General features: G+C 39.0%; 1 protein-coding gene across 1 annotated transcript in view; it reads left to right on the plus strand.

Annotated features, from left to right (window-relative positions):
• Kua (Plasmanylethanolamine desaturase Kua) overlaps positions 1-17,056 on the plus strand; it is a 139,803-nt gene extending 122,747 nt beyond the window's left edge. Inside the window, exon 5 of the mRNA XM_050195450.3 lies at positions 135-17,056. Within this exon, the coding sequence (XP_050051407.1) occupies positions 135-392 (258 nt within the window). The 3' untranslated portion in view covers positions 393-17,056. The remainder of the gene's footprint in view (positions 1-134) is intronic.
• The last annotated feature ends 666 nt before the right edge of the window (positions 17,057-17,722 follow it).

Genomic DNA, 17,722 nt, shown 5'->3' on the forward strand with positions numbered 1-17,722 from the left:
TATGCATTATGGAATGTGCAATAACTAAATGCAACACTCCTTGTTTAGCAAGAAGGCAAGCCATAGAATTTCAGATTTTCAGTGGTTTGTTGATTGTGGCACACAGATGGCTCCCACTGTTTTCTTCATTGCAGATTCACAAGTGGTCACACACATACTTTGGACTGCCACGGTGGGTGACTCTTCTTCAGGAGTGGCATGTGGTGCTGCCCCGACAGCATCACCGAATCCACCATGTGGCGCCCCATGAGACTTACTTTTGCATCACTACTGGTTGGCTCAATTATCCATTGGAAAAACTCCACTTTTGGCCAGCGCTGGAAGCAGTCATCTCTGCCTTTACAGGCTGTCGGCCACGCTCTGATGACCTCCAGTGGGCGCTCAAAAAGTGACCATCCACATTGATGCTACTGAACTCTTCCAGGATAGTGGCCATCAGCGGCCATTGCCCTCAGCATTGCACCTTCTGCTTGCTTGACTCTGGACTCGAAGCATGTAAAAGGTCCGCTGGCCCCTGGGTGACTTCTGGACATTTGTTTATAGTGCAAGGTCTAGTCGGTGCTTGGGGTTGTCTGTTGACAATGTTTTCAGCAGCTGCCATGTGCAAAACACCTTATCCAAGTCAAAAAGCATAGGCATAGGAGAACTTATGGTAAATGCAGACTGCAATGGTCACAGTGGCAGCCGCTGCCATTTTTGCCAATTCTTATATGCCATGCACAATGCTGGCCTTTAACATGCAACATGTCAGCTTGAGGTTTCCCTACAACTTGCCATAGGCATTTCTTCTGTCACCGTGAAGGACCTCTGTGCGGCTTTATAATAGACTAAACTGATGCTGGTCCTTGTAGGACAGCCAAATAGAAGTGGCACTTTGCAAGATTATATAAGAAAAGCATTAAATGCAAAGCGAATGGTATTTTTCCAAGCAACATTGTATTTTGGGGATTAATGCAGTTTTATGGGCTAAACTGCAACAAAAGCAATCTCTATCTGAATTTTTTATACCTGTTGAGGTTTTTGCTAAAGAAGTTATGTTTACACTGCTGCTGTTATTTTGTTTCTGTCTTCACTTGAAGTAGCACTTTCCTTTTTGGCTATTCACTGGTGCTATTGCACTTGAATATACATAGATCTCATTAATTGAAGCAAGAATGGTCTTTGGTTACTGATCTCTATATAACTGCTTTTATGCCCACGTTACTGCAGGATAACAAATACTTTAGCTCTGTAATTGAATTAGTAGCACAACTTCTGGCTGCCTGTACAGCACATTCAACTTATTTCTCTGTTTCTGACCTTGCCATTTTGTGCATGTTTACATGTCAGCAGCTACAGCAACCAGCTTTCGTGTACGTAAAAGTATAATGCCTAAATCACTTACCAGCAGTTGTTCTTGAATTAGGTCTTCACACTTTAATCGAGTGTTAATCAGCTTGAATAGCATTGTTTAAATGTTGCAGCTAGATTTAGTGATCCATTGACTACAGTCCTTCACTTTGACTGAACCCCACTTCAGCATCATATTTGCACTCAGTGGGCTTGAGCAAGTTGGAGCTTAAAGTTACCTTAAGCTGCTCGTTGCATGTAGAAACCTATTAACATCAGTGTACACTTCATACTGTAAGCCTTTCCAGAACTTGAGGTCTCAGCTATCACTGTGAAAAGATGCAGCTGATAGAAAAATGCTACTGTTTGACTTAGGTGCATAGTCATATACACAAGTTTATAGGCTTTTTAGAAGGAAATCAAGGCACAAATTTATGGCTGAAGTGGTCCAAGGTGCATTAAAGAAGCCGTCCACAGCTTCTCAAGCTGTCATCACTGTCACAAATGATAGCAAATGACCAGGCTCAAGCAGGAGCTTGTCTCGATCTCTACATTTAGGTACAGCCTCATCAGAACATTTCAGCACTGATGGTTCCGATGTGTAGGGTAATTTTCCACTTCAAAAGAAAAATGTGATCTTTGTTAGCAGCATTATGTACCACTCATTTCTGCCCATCGTAGAAGTGAAGCTGTTGCCATAATTGTCTTTTAAGTGGCTACAAATAAGGAAAGCATTTCCAACAAATTTTTGACATGGCAATGCCCAGAGTCACAATGGCTGTTTCATGTTGCATGGTAACCAAATTTTTTAGGCTAGAGTACATTCACTGAAATGGAAATCTCAGCAGGTGACAAAATAGGACACATTTCAGTGGCATTATATGAATCACGCAGCATAAATTTGACGCTGTGACACTAGGTGATGTGATGACAGATATATGTCTGAGGTGCGTTTCTTCTGGCTACTACATGTTTTTTTTTTTTTTTTGGGGGGGGGGGGGGGGAATGTGGCAAGGCAGAATATTTCGGCACTGATTCAGAAAGTGCAACAGGTATCTTGACCAAGATTACTCGTCAGATCAGAGTGCCATATCAACATAAATGTTTATTTCTTGTATATGTGTCTCGCTGTACTTGATTATCGTATCTTGCGTTCAAGGACAAACACAGGCGCAATGGGAGGTGACTGTGTAGAATGAATTATGAGTGAGAGCAGCCTTGCTTTTCAGGCAACATCATACCTTGTATGACCTTGACTGTGCTCGGCAGTTGTGCAAGAGTACATGGCACAAGAAGAAAGTATGCACATCACAGCACTACACTCACAACTTAAGTTTACAGAGAGTGTGTTTTTTCCGTTAACATTCATTCTGAGTGCAGCACTCCTGCTTGTTTGCCTGCTTTTCTCTTTTGCATTGTGTCTTCTTGTGTCATTGATCAGTATGATTGCCTTTAGCAATTTGCCCAATTTCTTGCTCCGTTGAACTTCTTGCGACCTAGAAGTTAGCCACACTGCTCAAGGAGAAAGGTGAGCAATAGTAATACCACAGCAGATCTTGTAATTTGCAGCCGCTTATAGCCTTTCAATTCAAAACATTATGGGATCCTCAGAGACCCTTTTATTTTTGCAAATTTTGCTGTAATTTGCAATTTTGCAATTTTGCTGCCACAGCGCTTACCAAGGAAAATTACTGGACATACTACACCATACAACTGCTGTATTGCACTTCTGGGTATTTGGTTGGTCTTCAAAAATGACTATTTCTTTCAATTCCTGTTATATCTGGCAGATGATTGACCACAGTAAAAAAAAAAAAAGAAAAAAAAAAGAAAGGGTAGGAAGTGGAGTAGAAAGCATCGCTGCAAATCAGTCATTACCATTTACCCTTTCTCTGATGCAAAAGTCAGGCAAGTATGCTTATGGTAGACAAACATCTCTTGTGTGTTTGGTTTGCACTGTGCCTTTTCGAGAAACTCTTTGCTGCTGCAGCACCCAACAAGAAATTGTAAAATATTTTATAAATGTTTCACTAACTCACACTTATTCTGTGTAAGCCTTCAGTACTCCATCCCAGGTTATGATGGTATGTAGTGAAATATTTGGGCCTGTGCATCTTGCCATTTGCCAGTGCATTTCCTACATGCACTCAGTCATTTAAAACAGTGCAGAATGTTGAGATGCACTCAACTTCCCTGCAGTACGAGAGAACCTAGAATGAATCTGATGCATGTTGCTGCATTTTATGTTGCATGTTGCTGGCTAAGGCTTCATTCATGTAACCATGACGTGTGGAAATGGAAGGAGGAAACAGAAACTGGCTGACAGCATTCACCATCATACATATTGCGTGTAATGTGCATGTTTTGTGGCCATTCATTGCATGTGAATTGAACAGGCAAAAATGGTTTGCTTTATGGAAAATCAGCATTGTAGATCTAAAAGCATAAGTAAAGTTCAAATATGCCAGTACTGTTCCGATTAATTTGGAGAAAAAAAACAGGCACTAGTTGGTTATTGAGTTAGGTGATGTTTGTATAAATAAAACTTGCTGTACATCAGCAGTATAACTACACACATCTTTACAATGGAACCCCCGATTATATATGAGTTTCAGGCCACAATATGACAACATTGTGTATTTGTGAGTCACACAATATTAAGGACAATAACTATGGTTGTTAGCTTCACTTTCATATGACAAAGGTATGTGAAACCTCTAACGAGCTTCTGAACGCCTTATAGTTCCTTGGAATTGCCTATGCCCCGAGTCCTTAAACAGGCAAAAGTACATCAAGGAGCTGAAAGTAACAAGAAGTTTTGAAACCTTTGTCACCTTGAAATTTATTCATTTCTACTAGACTCAAGTTTTTTCAGCCATCCAATACCACTCCAGGGTTAAACAAAGGACAGCAGCATCAAAACCTTCAGATGCCATAAAAGCCTCGCATGACACAGCATGTGCATCTCAAAGAGCCCATTGGCATTCAGTGATGGACATGCCCCTCAACCAGGGTGAACAAGAGCAAGTGCCCTTAGCAGAGAAGTCTGAGTATTAAAAGAGGCAAAAGAGCCAAAGAAAAGTATTTGCTTTAGAATGTGAGAAAGAGTAAAAAATCAATTCAATTTATTGAAGGAATGATGCACCTGACGGCATGTATTTATTGCAGTGAGGATATTTAGGTAGAATTTGTTGTTTCGTTGCATAATTCTGTAGAGAACAGAGCTGGTGATTGGATCATCTGTAGCAGTAGTACAGATGGCTGTGTATATGCCGACTCGTCATATGTTGGCTCATTATATGTGTGCTGTCCTGTTTTGAGCCGTGTCGGGTGGTTATGTAGTTTCCGTGAAACAGAAGTCTGCTGGAGACTTGGAGCAAAGCCGCTTCTACGGTAATGATGAAGCAGAGATTAAAAGCAGGAAGGAGAAAAGCAAGAGGTTAGACAGAATGGCAGAAGAAAGCAACTGGGGCATTTCATGCTGCTACTGGCAAAAAGTGACTTGTGGTCACTTCCTTATGTAAATGGTCCCTGGTGTTCATGAAGCTAGCTATGGCCTTCCATCTTTGTCTTCACTCTTTTTGGTTTGTCACAGTTGTGGCATTTCTGTGGGGCAGATTGTTTGTCGTACAAACTAAATTCTTAATGAATTGCTTCCATGGACTGTGACAGGCTTAGGCTGATCCATTGTAAAGTGCAGGACATTGTTTAAAGATAGGAGGCATAATCAAGGTTCCAATGCAATGTCTATTCAGAAGGGCAGCTTAACAGCCTACTTTGCGACTAGTGTGGCTCTCAGAAAATGGGTACTGCTAATGAGAGGTAAATATTTAACTATACATCAATATATTGCACTATATTCTGCACATACCAAGGTTTTGCAGAAGTGTATGCACCATTTAAAAAGTAAAGCTGGATAGTTTAAATGTGGTAATAGGGGGGGGGCATCCAGACTAAAATGTTATTTTATTTTATTTGTTATTTTTATTATTTTACTTACGTTAATTTTTGGAACTCAGTACGGCATAAAAAAGTGTACTGAGGCCAACTTGTTGAATGGCTTATTTTTTTTTATTTATTTACAATTTCGTTTCAGTTTAAAACCTTGACTTTTCTGTAGTTAAAGAAATAGAGATAAAGCAAGTCTGGCTTGGAGGAGCAGTGATAACCTTGCCAGTAGCAAACATGCTTGCCACTCCAAGATATGGTCTTCTTCTCCAAATATATTTTTGTAGAGCAGTTATGAACCAGTTATTAAACTTTAAGAATGATTGAATTTGTCATTGACAGTATAACATAATTATGTATTGGGATTCACTATAGTGGTAAAAGGAAATAGGCAAAAGCAAGAACTTCAGAAACAGTTTTGGTTTTGTAATGTCTTCTTTGGTTTTGAACAAGTGTGAAGAATTTTGAATGCAAGGAAGTAACTTGTGAAAATTCGTGCTATATCACAACTGCAGAGGCACCACCCGCCGAAGTACACCAGATTCCCTTTAAAATGACCATTTAATGCATTTGCACAGATTAAAGCCTTTGTGCACATACACAAACTAATATATTCAATATTAGGAATAACGTACTTTTTGTGAAGCCAAATACCGAAATTAGTGCACATATAGATTCTGCAATCATCATTAAACATTAGAGAGTCTCACTTTCTAATTTGTGGTTATAACCTTTCATAACCAGCTTAAATATATTGGGTCCTAACATGATCCTTGCTTTCAGTAATGTGTACGTACTCAAAAAGCACTGATCTGCTTGTCAGTGTATGCCTAAAAGAGGAAGATGCTGTGTGTGTGCATTGCTTGCTGGGCAAAAGAGCTTACATTTTCATCTACTTTCCCATTGCAAAGGAATTTGCCCTACACTTTTTCGTGCAAAGGCCAGAGGTGGTGCAGAGCTCCAGTTCTGCTTATCACAGACATGTTTTGCCAACTGCTTGTAAAATTCCCCAGTTGCCTGCCGCAGCTTTTATTTCCTTCTTCTTTTTGATCTTGTTACAATTCACTCTTACTTGTTTAGAAAAAATGGTAATTCAGATGTCAAATTTTCAGGTGGCCTGGACTGATAGATTCATTTGGATTTGTAACTCTTGTTCAAATTAGAAGAGCAAGCTAAAATATATATTGTTGTTTTTCATGTAATAGCATTTAATCAATTTTGGCAAGCAGCTTTTCAATTCTTCCTCAACATTTTTAATAATGTTTTTAAAGTATCTAGCTGTCCCTTATTTATGGGTAGGAATGTAATGTACAGAATATATTTTTCTTTATATTGAATTAAGTTGAAGCATACCTACTGGAAGAAAAAGTCATCTTTACACTCTTTTTATACGAGTCATACTGCTTATTTGTGCATGTTTTAAAAGGGTTGGGTAATTGTCTGCCCAATTTCATCAAGTAGCCCTGATATGGTATCTGAAGTTTGTGTGATGCTTCCAACACAGTTATACCATTAAGGACATTCATTCTTATCGCACACACCAGGTCGCAAGATTCTCCAGTCCTTTGCTCTCTGTCCACATCCACACAGCTGACCTTTGTGTGATACTGAAGTTGTGTTCTAGTTTATTTTATTTTGTAAGTTACAGGGAGACTGAAAATAATTGGTTATAGACCACTGCACTTAATTTTGCTTACATACAAATAGGGAGTGTCAGTTGTAAACCTGAATACCAAATGTGGACCACTGGTACTATGTGACAGAATGGTGCTTGCAGAGACAGCACTTCGCCACTTTGTGATACCTCGTTATTTCTTAACTGACTCTAGACAAGGCAAAGCACCAGTCCAGCCCTAAATGTAGCCACACCTCATTATAATGAAAGGGGTTATCACAAACTAATGGATATAACAAAGTAATTGTAATTCTCCTTGAAATTCTCATAAAAATACATGCATATAAATCACATTTTAACAAAGCAAAATTTTTTAGTCGGTATAACGAACCATTTTTAGTTCAGAAAGATTTACTGCTCATTTTGCACCAATCAGGCCGAAATATGGCAGCGTGACAGCTACACTGCTTGCAACTCGTCTGAATCAGCAGTTAGAAACTCCTGCGAGCTTTTGGCTACCATGCGATGTGTCAAACAAGCCACGCTGCTGATTTGGCAATTACAGACACGCTCTGCTGCTTCTGTTTTGCACCGCACTTTCCTGCTTTCTGGTACACATAGCATGTTGTGCCTTGACCCAAGGAGCATGTGGCTTGTGATACAGAGGTATAGATGTGGTATATGCTGTGTCATTTAACTATGGTTGCGATAGTCTGCTGCAGATGTGCAGCCAAGGGACCTTATTTTGTAATGATCCATTGAATTTTCAATTTTTTTCATTTTTTTGTCATTGGCTCTGACAGAGCCGCACCACCAGTATCAGGCACTCAGTGCAACAAATGATCAGAATAGAAAATGAAATGAATTGTTACCAAATGATGACCACTGCTCATGTTTTTAGTGATTGCTCGGCTTATCAGCATTTCTTGAATGTGCCGGCAGAGTGCTGCCCGCCTTCGATTCAGTGCAACACCCATAACTGGACACTAATGTAAAGAAATGCTGTTTTGTTTTTGTTAAGAGTCTACTTTCATATGATGATGATCATTGTATGAAATCGTAGGCTTGCAGTGCTCCGTTGGCACAATCAAGAAACATTGCAAGACGCGTTATATAGCTACTTCACTGCACACGATCATGACAAAGATGGATTAACATTGAAAGCTGCATTAGAAAAAGCAGTCATCTTCCTGACCGAGGCGTGGCATAAAACAATCTTTCGTAGTCCTTTAGTGATGCGCAGAGGGTTTTTGCATCGGCTTACCCAGTAGTTACTGACAGCACACCCCTGCCTTTCCGGGCGACCAATGTCGGCCGTGAGAGCAGACAATCATTATATTGATGTAATGGATATAACAAAGTAACTACGGCTCTCCATACAATTTCATTATAGGAAGTCTTTACTGTATGCATATAGAGAGATTCAAGTGGACCTAATGTTTTCAATCCCATTTATGCAATTATTACTACAAGTATACACTGTATTGGTGTGAAAAAAAAAAAAAAAAAAACTTGTTATATCATCTTTCTTTATGAGAATACCTATGCAGTACTATTTTTAATAGCAGTAACTTAAACGAAATGAGGATAGACTCGTTGCAGGCGTGATCACGTGTCAAGCTTCATTGTACTTTGAGATTAGATCGTCCACCTCAGGACACTTCCTTGACAATATAATGCCTTGTAATGTACAGTCGACCAAAAAAGTTTACGGACCACGGGGTCTCAGAAAATGCTAAATATTCGAGCAGCCTTTAAAAGTAGCCAGTAAAACCGTACATCACAATTTTGTTCGCATATACCAGTAAAGGCTGGAAATGGGAATACCAGGCTGCATTTGGAGGCTGCGGAGATATTCCGCTTTATGTCAGGTCTCTTGGTCCGTAAACTTTTTTGGTCGACTGTACTTCAGGGTGTAACTTATTCTTTTCTGACATTTCCTTTCTTTTTTTTCTTTGCTGAACATTTCACTCATGACATAAGGATTATTCAGTGGTACAAGAAACAAAGTGATGGAAACAACGGACAGTCTAAAAAACTATTTATGTTAAAAACTTTCCTGCACTGTCTTGTGTATGCATAATTTACACGGAACTACTCAAGCTTGCAATGAACAGATCCCTATTAATTAGCAGGTGCAGTTCACTTTGTGATTGTCACTTAAATGCTATACCTTTGCAAATCTAAGCGTCATTCCTCTCCATCCCCCCCCCCTTTTATTTTATTTTTTATTTTTTTGCTTTTGATGACTCAAGTAGAAGGCACTTAGATTCATAGCAAACAAAACGTCGCAAATTACCCTCAAGCAATATTATTTCTTTATGCAGAAACTCAAAGTTAAGCAGCCAAAACTTTATTCCAATGCAAGAAAAAATATTTAACTTCATTGTCACCACCCATATTGTCATCACCAGTGCTGTCAACTGGCATAATTTCCTTCGTGTCCCCATTTGATCAGCTGCGCCTGTTGCACTTGGTGTCAGATAACAAATTTTCCATGGTTTCATGGTGCTGGTTATGATGCAGCATCTTCTAAAATGGTTTGCCACAACTATGGTATGGGAGGCAACTGTAATTTGACTACAAATAAAGCACTTAAGTTCACAATTTCTTTTTGTACCAGGTGGGGTGCTTTTTTATACTAAATATAGAGCGAGAATGTAAGGAGAAAATAGAGAACATTATTATGTTATTCCAGCCCTATGGCAGAAGCAAGAACTAGAAATTAATTTCTCATTCTTGATGTAGTGCAGAGCTAAGTTAACATAGTAATTTTTATGCTGATAGCCTGGCTTTAATGGTAACTTGAAAATTCTATTTATAGGAGGATATAGCTGGTAAGATTTTTTTAAAGGGGTTATTTGGCGGTGCCATGAACATTTCGTGGTTTTAAGTGCATCATGTTTTTCTACATCTAGAACAACTTGCACTGGTATCAGCTTGTCATAATCAGTCATCAACTGATCATGAAAACTTTTAGAAATAGTTTTTTTTTATTCTGGTACATATATGAAACTTGACATCATATGGCTCTGCTGACATTACGATGTCATAGTTTGTCTATTGCCCCTTGTGTGCTTGTAGGCTGCTGGATGAAACTTATATTGCACAGAGAATAAAAGATATCTAATGCACTCGGGCAATGTGAAAATGAAAGCAAGAGACTTGATACGAAGGATGAAACGTAAGGATCATCAATGATGTTGCACTCCACTCCATGTGTTGAAATTTAAAGAACCAATAAGATGTTTTCTTTGATTGTGTGTCAGATTAAAGCAATCATGCTGCATTGGTTCAGGCCTATCTTATTCTGCCAAAAGTAACCTTGCACATGAGGTCACTTTCTTCCCATATTTCAAATTGCTTTATAATACCTTTATCTGGGCATAAATAACTTTTTACAGGGCACATTTTTTTACCTGCTGAGTATTTCTGCATCATCAACTCCTGGACCACATCATTGAGTTGTTGAATTATGATTGAACAGCTCAGTCAAAATATTCATTTCATACCACTGTCAGCCTACTTAGTCACAGCACAGAACAGCCAACCATTTACTCCCATTTCCTAAGCTGCTTAAGAGAGCAGCAACAAAAGGGAGGTTGTCCATTTTACAATTGGCTTAATTCAGCCACAAATAGAAAAAGCTATGAAGCAAGTGACAGGTAACAATGTAAAGTACGAAAGGCAGGATTTAACTTTAACTTAAGACGGTCAGGAACGTTTGGGTTCATTAGTCTACAAACAAACAGAAGTGTCAGCAAGCCTTTTGTTTGAGTGTTGTCACCGGTTTCGAAGACTTTAGTCTTGTTCGCCTTTTATACTGCCATAATGCAAGCTTACGCACAGCAGAAGAGGTGTTGCAAAAAGTAACGACACATCAACCGTGTTTATTGAGCTAAAATCCTGGGCATTGCAGAAGCATCTTTAGGGAGCTTTTTAACACTCTAAGGTATGCAGTAGCTCTGATTTAATTGGGAAGTAATTGGTAACAAGGCGGTGATGCCATTAATTTTCTGCATCATTAATTAACAGGCAAGAGTTGCATTTTTGTGGTCATAGTGTCAGAAATTGACAGAAGGGTTATGAATCAGTATGGGGGAATGTGTGTGTATAATGCATTTAAATTGGCAGACATTGAAAGACTATTTCAATGAAATCCAAAAGAGAAACGGGCAGCACAGACTTGGCTAAAACCATGCAGTAAACCATCTCGCCACAATACATTAAAGAGCAGGGCACTGGCTTAGAATAATGATTATTTCTAAGTGAAATATCTACTTGAACAAGTAGACATACTAATATATTGTTTGTATGTCTCTTTGGAATATACTTCAATACATCGGGTTTGCCGTAACATTTTGCAATGCCCTCAAAGACAGTTTCTTCAGGAATAGCACTTGACACAGAATGGACAAGTGGCCTTCCCTTACTTATCTGAGAAAGAGATTTACAATTAAAGTGGGCATGCTTTAGAAAGGCCTCATCAGTTTTCATTCTTATTTGAATGGCACGTTAAAATCCCCAGAATGGCATGCTGCCACTGACTTCAGCTTTTGCAAGCTTCATGACATTAAGCACAAACAAGAGCAGAATAGTCACTGAAGTTTTGTTGCTGGTTTTTTTGTGAGGTATGATTATATGACTAGAGAAATTGCCTTTCTGAGTTTAATGCCCGAATGTTTGCATCTGCTCTTATGTGCATTCACTTATCATTGTCACTACATATTTCAACCTTAGTGCTTTCTTTCTTCTTTTTTTTTTATTTTGCAAGACATCGGAAAGCAACTGTCAATGAGAAAAATATATCACATATTTGAAGACCAGGTGGAGTTAAGTAGCTATGGTAGCTTATACAACTGCATTTACAAAGTTTCATTAGTGGTGGCCTCTTCATAACTGGCAATGTACTAGCTTTTATACCTTTTTTTACCTTTTGCGAGCAGTGCTGTATGTACGTTTTGTGTACATAGTATTGTTAGCTAAGAAAAATCGTGCAAAAGTATGAAATGTTTCCATTGATTGGGCCATGCAACTTTTGACATGTTGACACCTCGGTAGTGCTTTGCTCATTATAGCACTGTTGTGGATATTGTGTTAATAATGCTACTGTGATGTGCCACTGTTAGTGCCAGTGTGCTTATGACAGGGGGGGGGAAAAGCTATCTTTGGTGCATCTTCAGAGTGAGTGCATGAAAAAAAATTGGTGCAGAACGGACTGGTGTGGAATGTTATCATGTACAGTGTAATGTTCAGTTCACATGAGTGTGCCTGCACAATATAAAGTGCGTGCATGTGTGTGTGCGTGTGTGCAGAAATGTGTGTGGAAATAGCTTAGGAACAAAAGAGAATTAGCCTTATTTTTGTATTGTGAAAAATGGAAACGCTTGTTTATGAACAAGATAGACAGCATGAAGCATAGAAATGCCATGGGTAAGAAATATTTCCTCATATATGAGTGTGCTTTTTTAATAATTCTAGGAAGGGATTACTGCCCACACAGAAAAACAAGTCGTTTTTTGTCAGGTTGGCTAGCAGTACCTTGCATTAGGTGAGCCTTGTAACCTGTGTTCCTTTTTCTTTTCTCACGCTTTTCTCAGGTATAGCACCACAAGACAAAATATGTTTAAATGCGAATGATTTTGCATATGTAGTAGACTGCCTTCGTTACTGGAAACGGCTGCTCATATTCCATTTATCATTTTGGCTGCACTGTGTCTCACTCGTGACCTAAAACTGAGAAAAAAATTGCACATCGCATAATTGCAATAGAGCAACAGCTTTGGGCTTGCATTTTCCACTGGTAACCCCACTGGGTGAAGCCAAGCTAGGCTGTGGTACTGTTGCTCTTAATTGATATAACACATTAAAGTGTACTTGTGGAAAGCGTAAAATACAAGGTGCTTCATGCCTGATTTTTTATCTACTAGTTTAACTGTGCAAAAAGATGGTGTCCTTCTCCATTTTATGAGCCACTTTTGCAAGGCACACTGAACTTGTGATTTCACAGCTTAACAGCTGAACATTTGTCATAATTGTGTCTTTTGTGACTATTTGTTGTTGCATTACGTTTAAACCTGATTTGTATGAACTTATGGAACTTCATAATATCTTGCAAATTCACTTAGATGTCAACTTTGAATTCTTCCATCATTCCATGCTAGAAATGCTGATTAAATGCACATTCATTAATTTCCAGTAGAATGAGCTTTACTGAAGTAGCATTTATATTTTTAAGTAGTCCCAGTTAGCTGTTTCAAAAGTTGAAATTGTTTACTGTGCACTTGCATCGAGGTATTTTGTTGTAACATGGTCCCAAATGTACTTTTCAGTTGACTCGGGCTAGCCCAGTTGTGTGGTGGTAGTTGGCACTGGAGCTGCAAGGACCACTGTATCGTCAACTTTTCAGTGTCTGGTTAGCTTTCATGGCACTTCACAGGCCGGAAGTACAGCAATTGTTGCTTTAACAGCATGCAAGAGGTTTTTACTCTTCCCCACAGTTATTAATTGATTGAGGTCTGACAAGCTGTTGCTTTACATAAAATGTGCTTTGACAAAGTTTGCTCAAGGGAAACACTGCAAATTTTTCACACACAGCATTGGCATTCTTGCATGTCTGTTCCCATTGGCTTCAGTAAAAAAAGAAAAGGTAAAGAAACAGTTTCTGCTGACAAAAATAACCTGCTCTTAAAAAAAAAAGAGACTTGTTAAGCAGAGTACCATGTTAATGTGCCATATTTCATTGGCATATCACTGTGGTATTCTAATTTAAAACATGGCAGCATTCTGAAATGTATTAATGAAGCTAGCACAGATATTTTTATCCAGTGTGTGTACTGGTGGTGGCCATAATCAAAGATGCTATATATGTGTACTTGTGCAGTTTTTAACCATATGCCTTGGACATCCATACTTGCATTTGTTTTGTACTGAAGGTTTGAGTTGCAGTTTAGGGTTTTCATGTGTTTTCAGCTTTGTTTCAATTCCCAAAGTGCCGTCACTGACCCCAGCTTGTCAATTCTCTTCCATTTATATATGCATTGGACAAGCTGGGCTTGTCCATGGGTACCTCATCTTTCTGTCTGTATGCTCTGCTCATCTGCCTTGTATGATATCCTGAATGTTGGCAGTGCCATGCGTTTTTGCCTGCTTCTCGTCAGAGAGGTTTGTAGAAAAAACGAACTATGTGTGCTGCCAGTTAGCATTTAATAAGCCTCACCCATGTATAAAGTGCACCCATCTTTACTGTAAAAAAAAAGTCCTATAGGAAGCTCAGCTGTTATGTTGACCAGTGTTCTTAATGGTAAAAATTGTCACTTAAGAAACTAAGTACTCTTAGTGAAAATTATTATGTAGAGGGTAGTTACAGATGTCATGAGTAGTCTCTTTTGTTGTTATGCTGTAAATGCTTGTGTGCCATGTGTCATAAATTTTTGTTTTGTTTTACCCAGAATGACAGAAGGCTGAGCAAGTTTGTAAGTATGCATGGTTTGAAAAGGCAGTCATAGAAAACACAGACAAAGAAGGAACAAAAAGAGAATGATTGTAGCACAGGTACATGAGGAAGAATAATAAGAAATAACATTCTTTTTCCCCATGTAACTGCATTGCAATCATCCGTTTGGATATGGTGTATTAACAAGCCCAAATGGTCACAACTATAAACAAAAATGACTACACACACACTGACCATCAACTGAAAGGTTGCACAAAAGCAGAAATGAAGGAACACACAAAACTAAAAAAAAAAAATGATTGCGTCTTACGTGCCAAAACCACTTTCTGATTATGAGGCATGCCGTAGTGGGAGACTCCAGAAATTTGGACCACCTGGGGTTCTTTAATGTGCATCTAAATCTAAGCACATGGATGTTTTCGCATTTCGCCCCCATCGAAATGCGATCGCCGTGGCCAGAATTTGATCCCGCAACCTCGTGCTTAGCAGCCCAACACCATAGCCACTAAGCAACCACAGCGGGTGACACAAAACTATCTGTGCATGCTGTATGGAAGGCATCTTTCACCCGTCAATTATGGGCACATGCATTCTCAACAAATAAAGGTTCAGGAATGACAATTCTTGATTATGATGGGTAATTCCTCTTCATTCCTCTTTTGCCTATGCTTTTTATGTTTGGCTTTTCAAACCACAAGTTTTTATTTTGTTAGTTCCACTGAGTTCTAATCAGTTGAAGCTGTACAGAGATATCATTGTCCAATCAATCTGTTTAATAGTGTCTCCTAATATGGCAGTGTACACTTATCCATGCAACATTTTGCAACACGGAACTTGTAAAAGAGCTGAACATGGCCTAGACATACAACCTGTAGATGAGGGAGGCACGGAAGAAGTGTTACACAGAACAGTGCATGCCTCGATTTGTGCCTGCATACATACGCAGCAAAGGAACTCGGCTTTATCATGGTGACCGTCTTGCCGAAAGCTTCTGTGTGTTCACAACTTAAATTGACATGTGCTTGTGAAAGATAAGTCTCGGCTTTTATATACCCTGTTTTGTTTACACCATGCCACAGAAAACGCAAATGATGCAGTTGACTGAGAAGCTTGTCTTTTTTGTGCATGTGTGGGTTTTGCAACAAAATTTGGCTTCAAGTGATGTGTTGTGCCTGGTAGTTGGTAGCTGAATCAGCAGGAGTGAATATTTTTTGTTTCCGTAGGCACATTACACAAGCTGGTCTTCAGTCCCTTTCGAGTGATGTTGAGGTGGCAAATGGTGCAAATGCCTGCATATAAGCAACTTTTGTGATCTCCTCTTTTTATAATGCCCATCAGTGTGCTGAGGTTGCAAGAACAGTGATTGTGATGTGCACTATTTTTCTACAGGCGCATTGGCATATTTTTATGCAGAGGCATGCTTCACTCAATCATAGTGTCATAGGGTCTTCAAGCATGTTTCCTGTACATGATGAAATGTGCTGCTGCATGACAGTGGTCACTTCCACTCTGCTACGCAGCTTTTGTTACTAGACTCATGTTGGGGGTCTTTAGATAAGCTCTTGGAGTATATTTGTCGCTTACAGAGCCTTTTTGAAAATTGGGCTACATAAATAACAGGTTTCAGCACGTATTTTGCTTGATTGTTTCTTTTTCTCCCATAAAACATATAAAAGACCAACAAAGTCAATTTGCTTATCTCAATACTGTTCAAATGGATCGTGAAGATAATTATTTGCCATCAGATGACTGTAGGAGAAGGGCACACTGAACAGTAGAGCTAGAGGTTGTATCATGGAACGCTGACAACGTTGTGTGATAAGATGGCATTCTTTCTGTATATGTGCACTAACATTCAAATAAGGAATATTATTTGCCTAAGCATGTCACTGTGTGGCCACTTTTATTGCAAAACAATTTATAGCCACCACGATCTTGCAGTACATGAAACCATTTTGACTCAAAGAAAATTGCTTTCAGGCATACTGAAGCACTTAAAAACTAGCCCCCTCCTCCCAAGTTTATAATAAACACATTTTGGCAATGTACAACATGGAGCACATTTTATGCAATGTTTTTATTCAAAAAGTTATAAACATTTCAGCAAACACTTTGGTTGCCTACATATATGGTAGTTGGTTAAAATGAAATAGCACATGCTACTTATGCAGCTGCTTGATTGATTTTTCACTTGGTATTTCATGCATCAAACAAATGAATGCCTATGTGCTTATTGGCTTTTGTTAGTACAGCAGCACAGCTCCATGATGATACTCATTGTGTTTTCACTGTGCACATTAGTTGTCAGCAGTACGAAATATTAAGACACCCTTTCAGTAACCAAATGTTCAGATATTGTGTAAAAAATAATCTGTACACATAATCTGGCAAGGATTTCCTGCTTTATATCTTCGGTCGAAGTTTTTAGAATGTTTAAATTTTCAGGATGTCAAAGCAGTTGCAGGAGACTGCTTACACATAAAGCGTCAAGTTATTTCAAGTGTTTTAGATTTATGAAAAGATGTTTAAAAGATTTTTGGAGTGTCTTTGTCTTAGGTTTGCCTTTCTTGCTGAAAGCTGCAGAATTTTTTTTTTCTTATAGTCCAAGGTGCAGCAGGAGAATTTCAAGGTCCCTAGGCAAATTCAAACTATTGCGCCCCTCTCCAGAGCCTAACTTATGTGCATCAAATAAACAAAAATTTCAGTCACGTTGCAAGGCATAAGTCATTGTTATGGAAAAAGTCAGCACAAGCTTTTGGGTACTACTTTGTTCTATGAAAAGCTGGCATTGCATTCTAACAGAATCCAATGTTGTCTGTGACCTGCTGGTATTGTACTGCTTGTGAAACAAATTGGTGAAATGGGGTCAAGTATTATGAGGTGCGCTGCACTCTTCCCGAGGTGCCACCCTAGGCGGCCACCTCTTTAGCCTACAGGACAAAATGCCCCTGGTGTTATCCCTTTCTCTGCAAGTAAAGACATTGCCCAGCACAATGCGTTGGCGGGCTAGTTGGTGCGAATCCATGAGTACTTAGTTTAGCGCAAAACAACAGACACAAATTAAGAAAGACGACAAGACAAGGCGCTACTCTCAACTTGAGAGCAGAGAGTTGAGAGTAGCGCCTTGTCCTGTCGTCTTTCTTGTGTCTGTTGTTTTGCGCTAAACTAAGTATTCATAAAGACATTGCCATTTCATAAACCATTTGCCGTAGGTTTTACTGTTGTACTCTCCAGATGCTCAAAAATTTATGAATGGTCTCATAACTGCCAGTTTAGATGAAAACTAAATTTTAAAAAATAACTACCTTTTAACTACGTCCTCTTGAATAAAAACAGAGGGATCAAGCTTAGCAGCTGATCTAGCAATGATGTGC

Source organism: Dermacentor andersoni, chromosome 1, assembly GCF_023375885.2.
Source record: "Dermacentor andersoni chromosome 1, qqDerAnde1_hic_scaffold, whole genome shotgun sequence".
NCBI lineage: Eukaryota > Metazoa > Arthropoda > Arachnida > Ixodida > Ixodidae > Dermacentor > Dermacentor andersoni.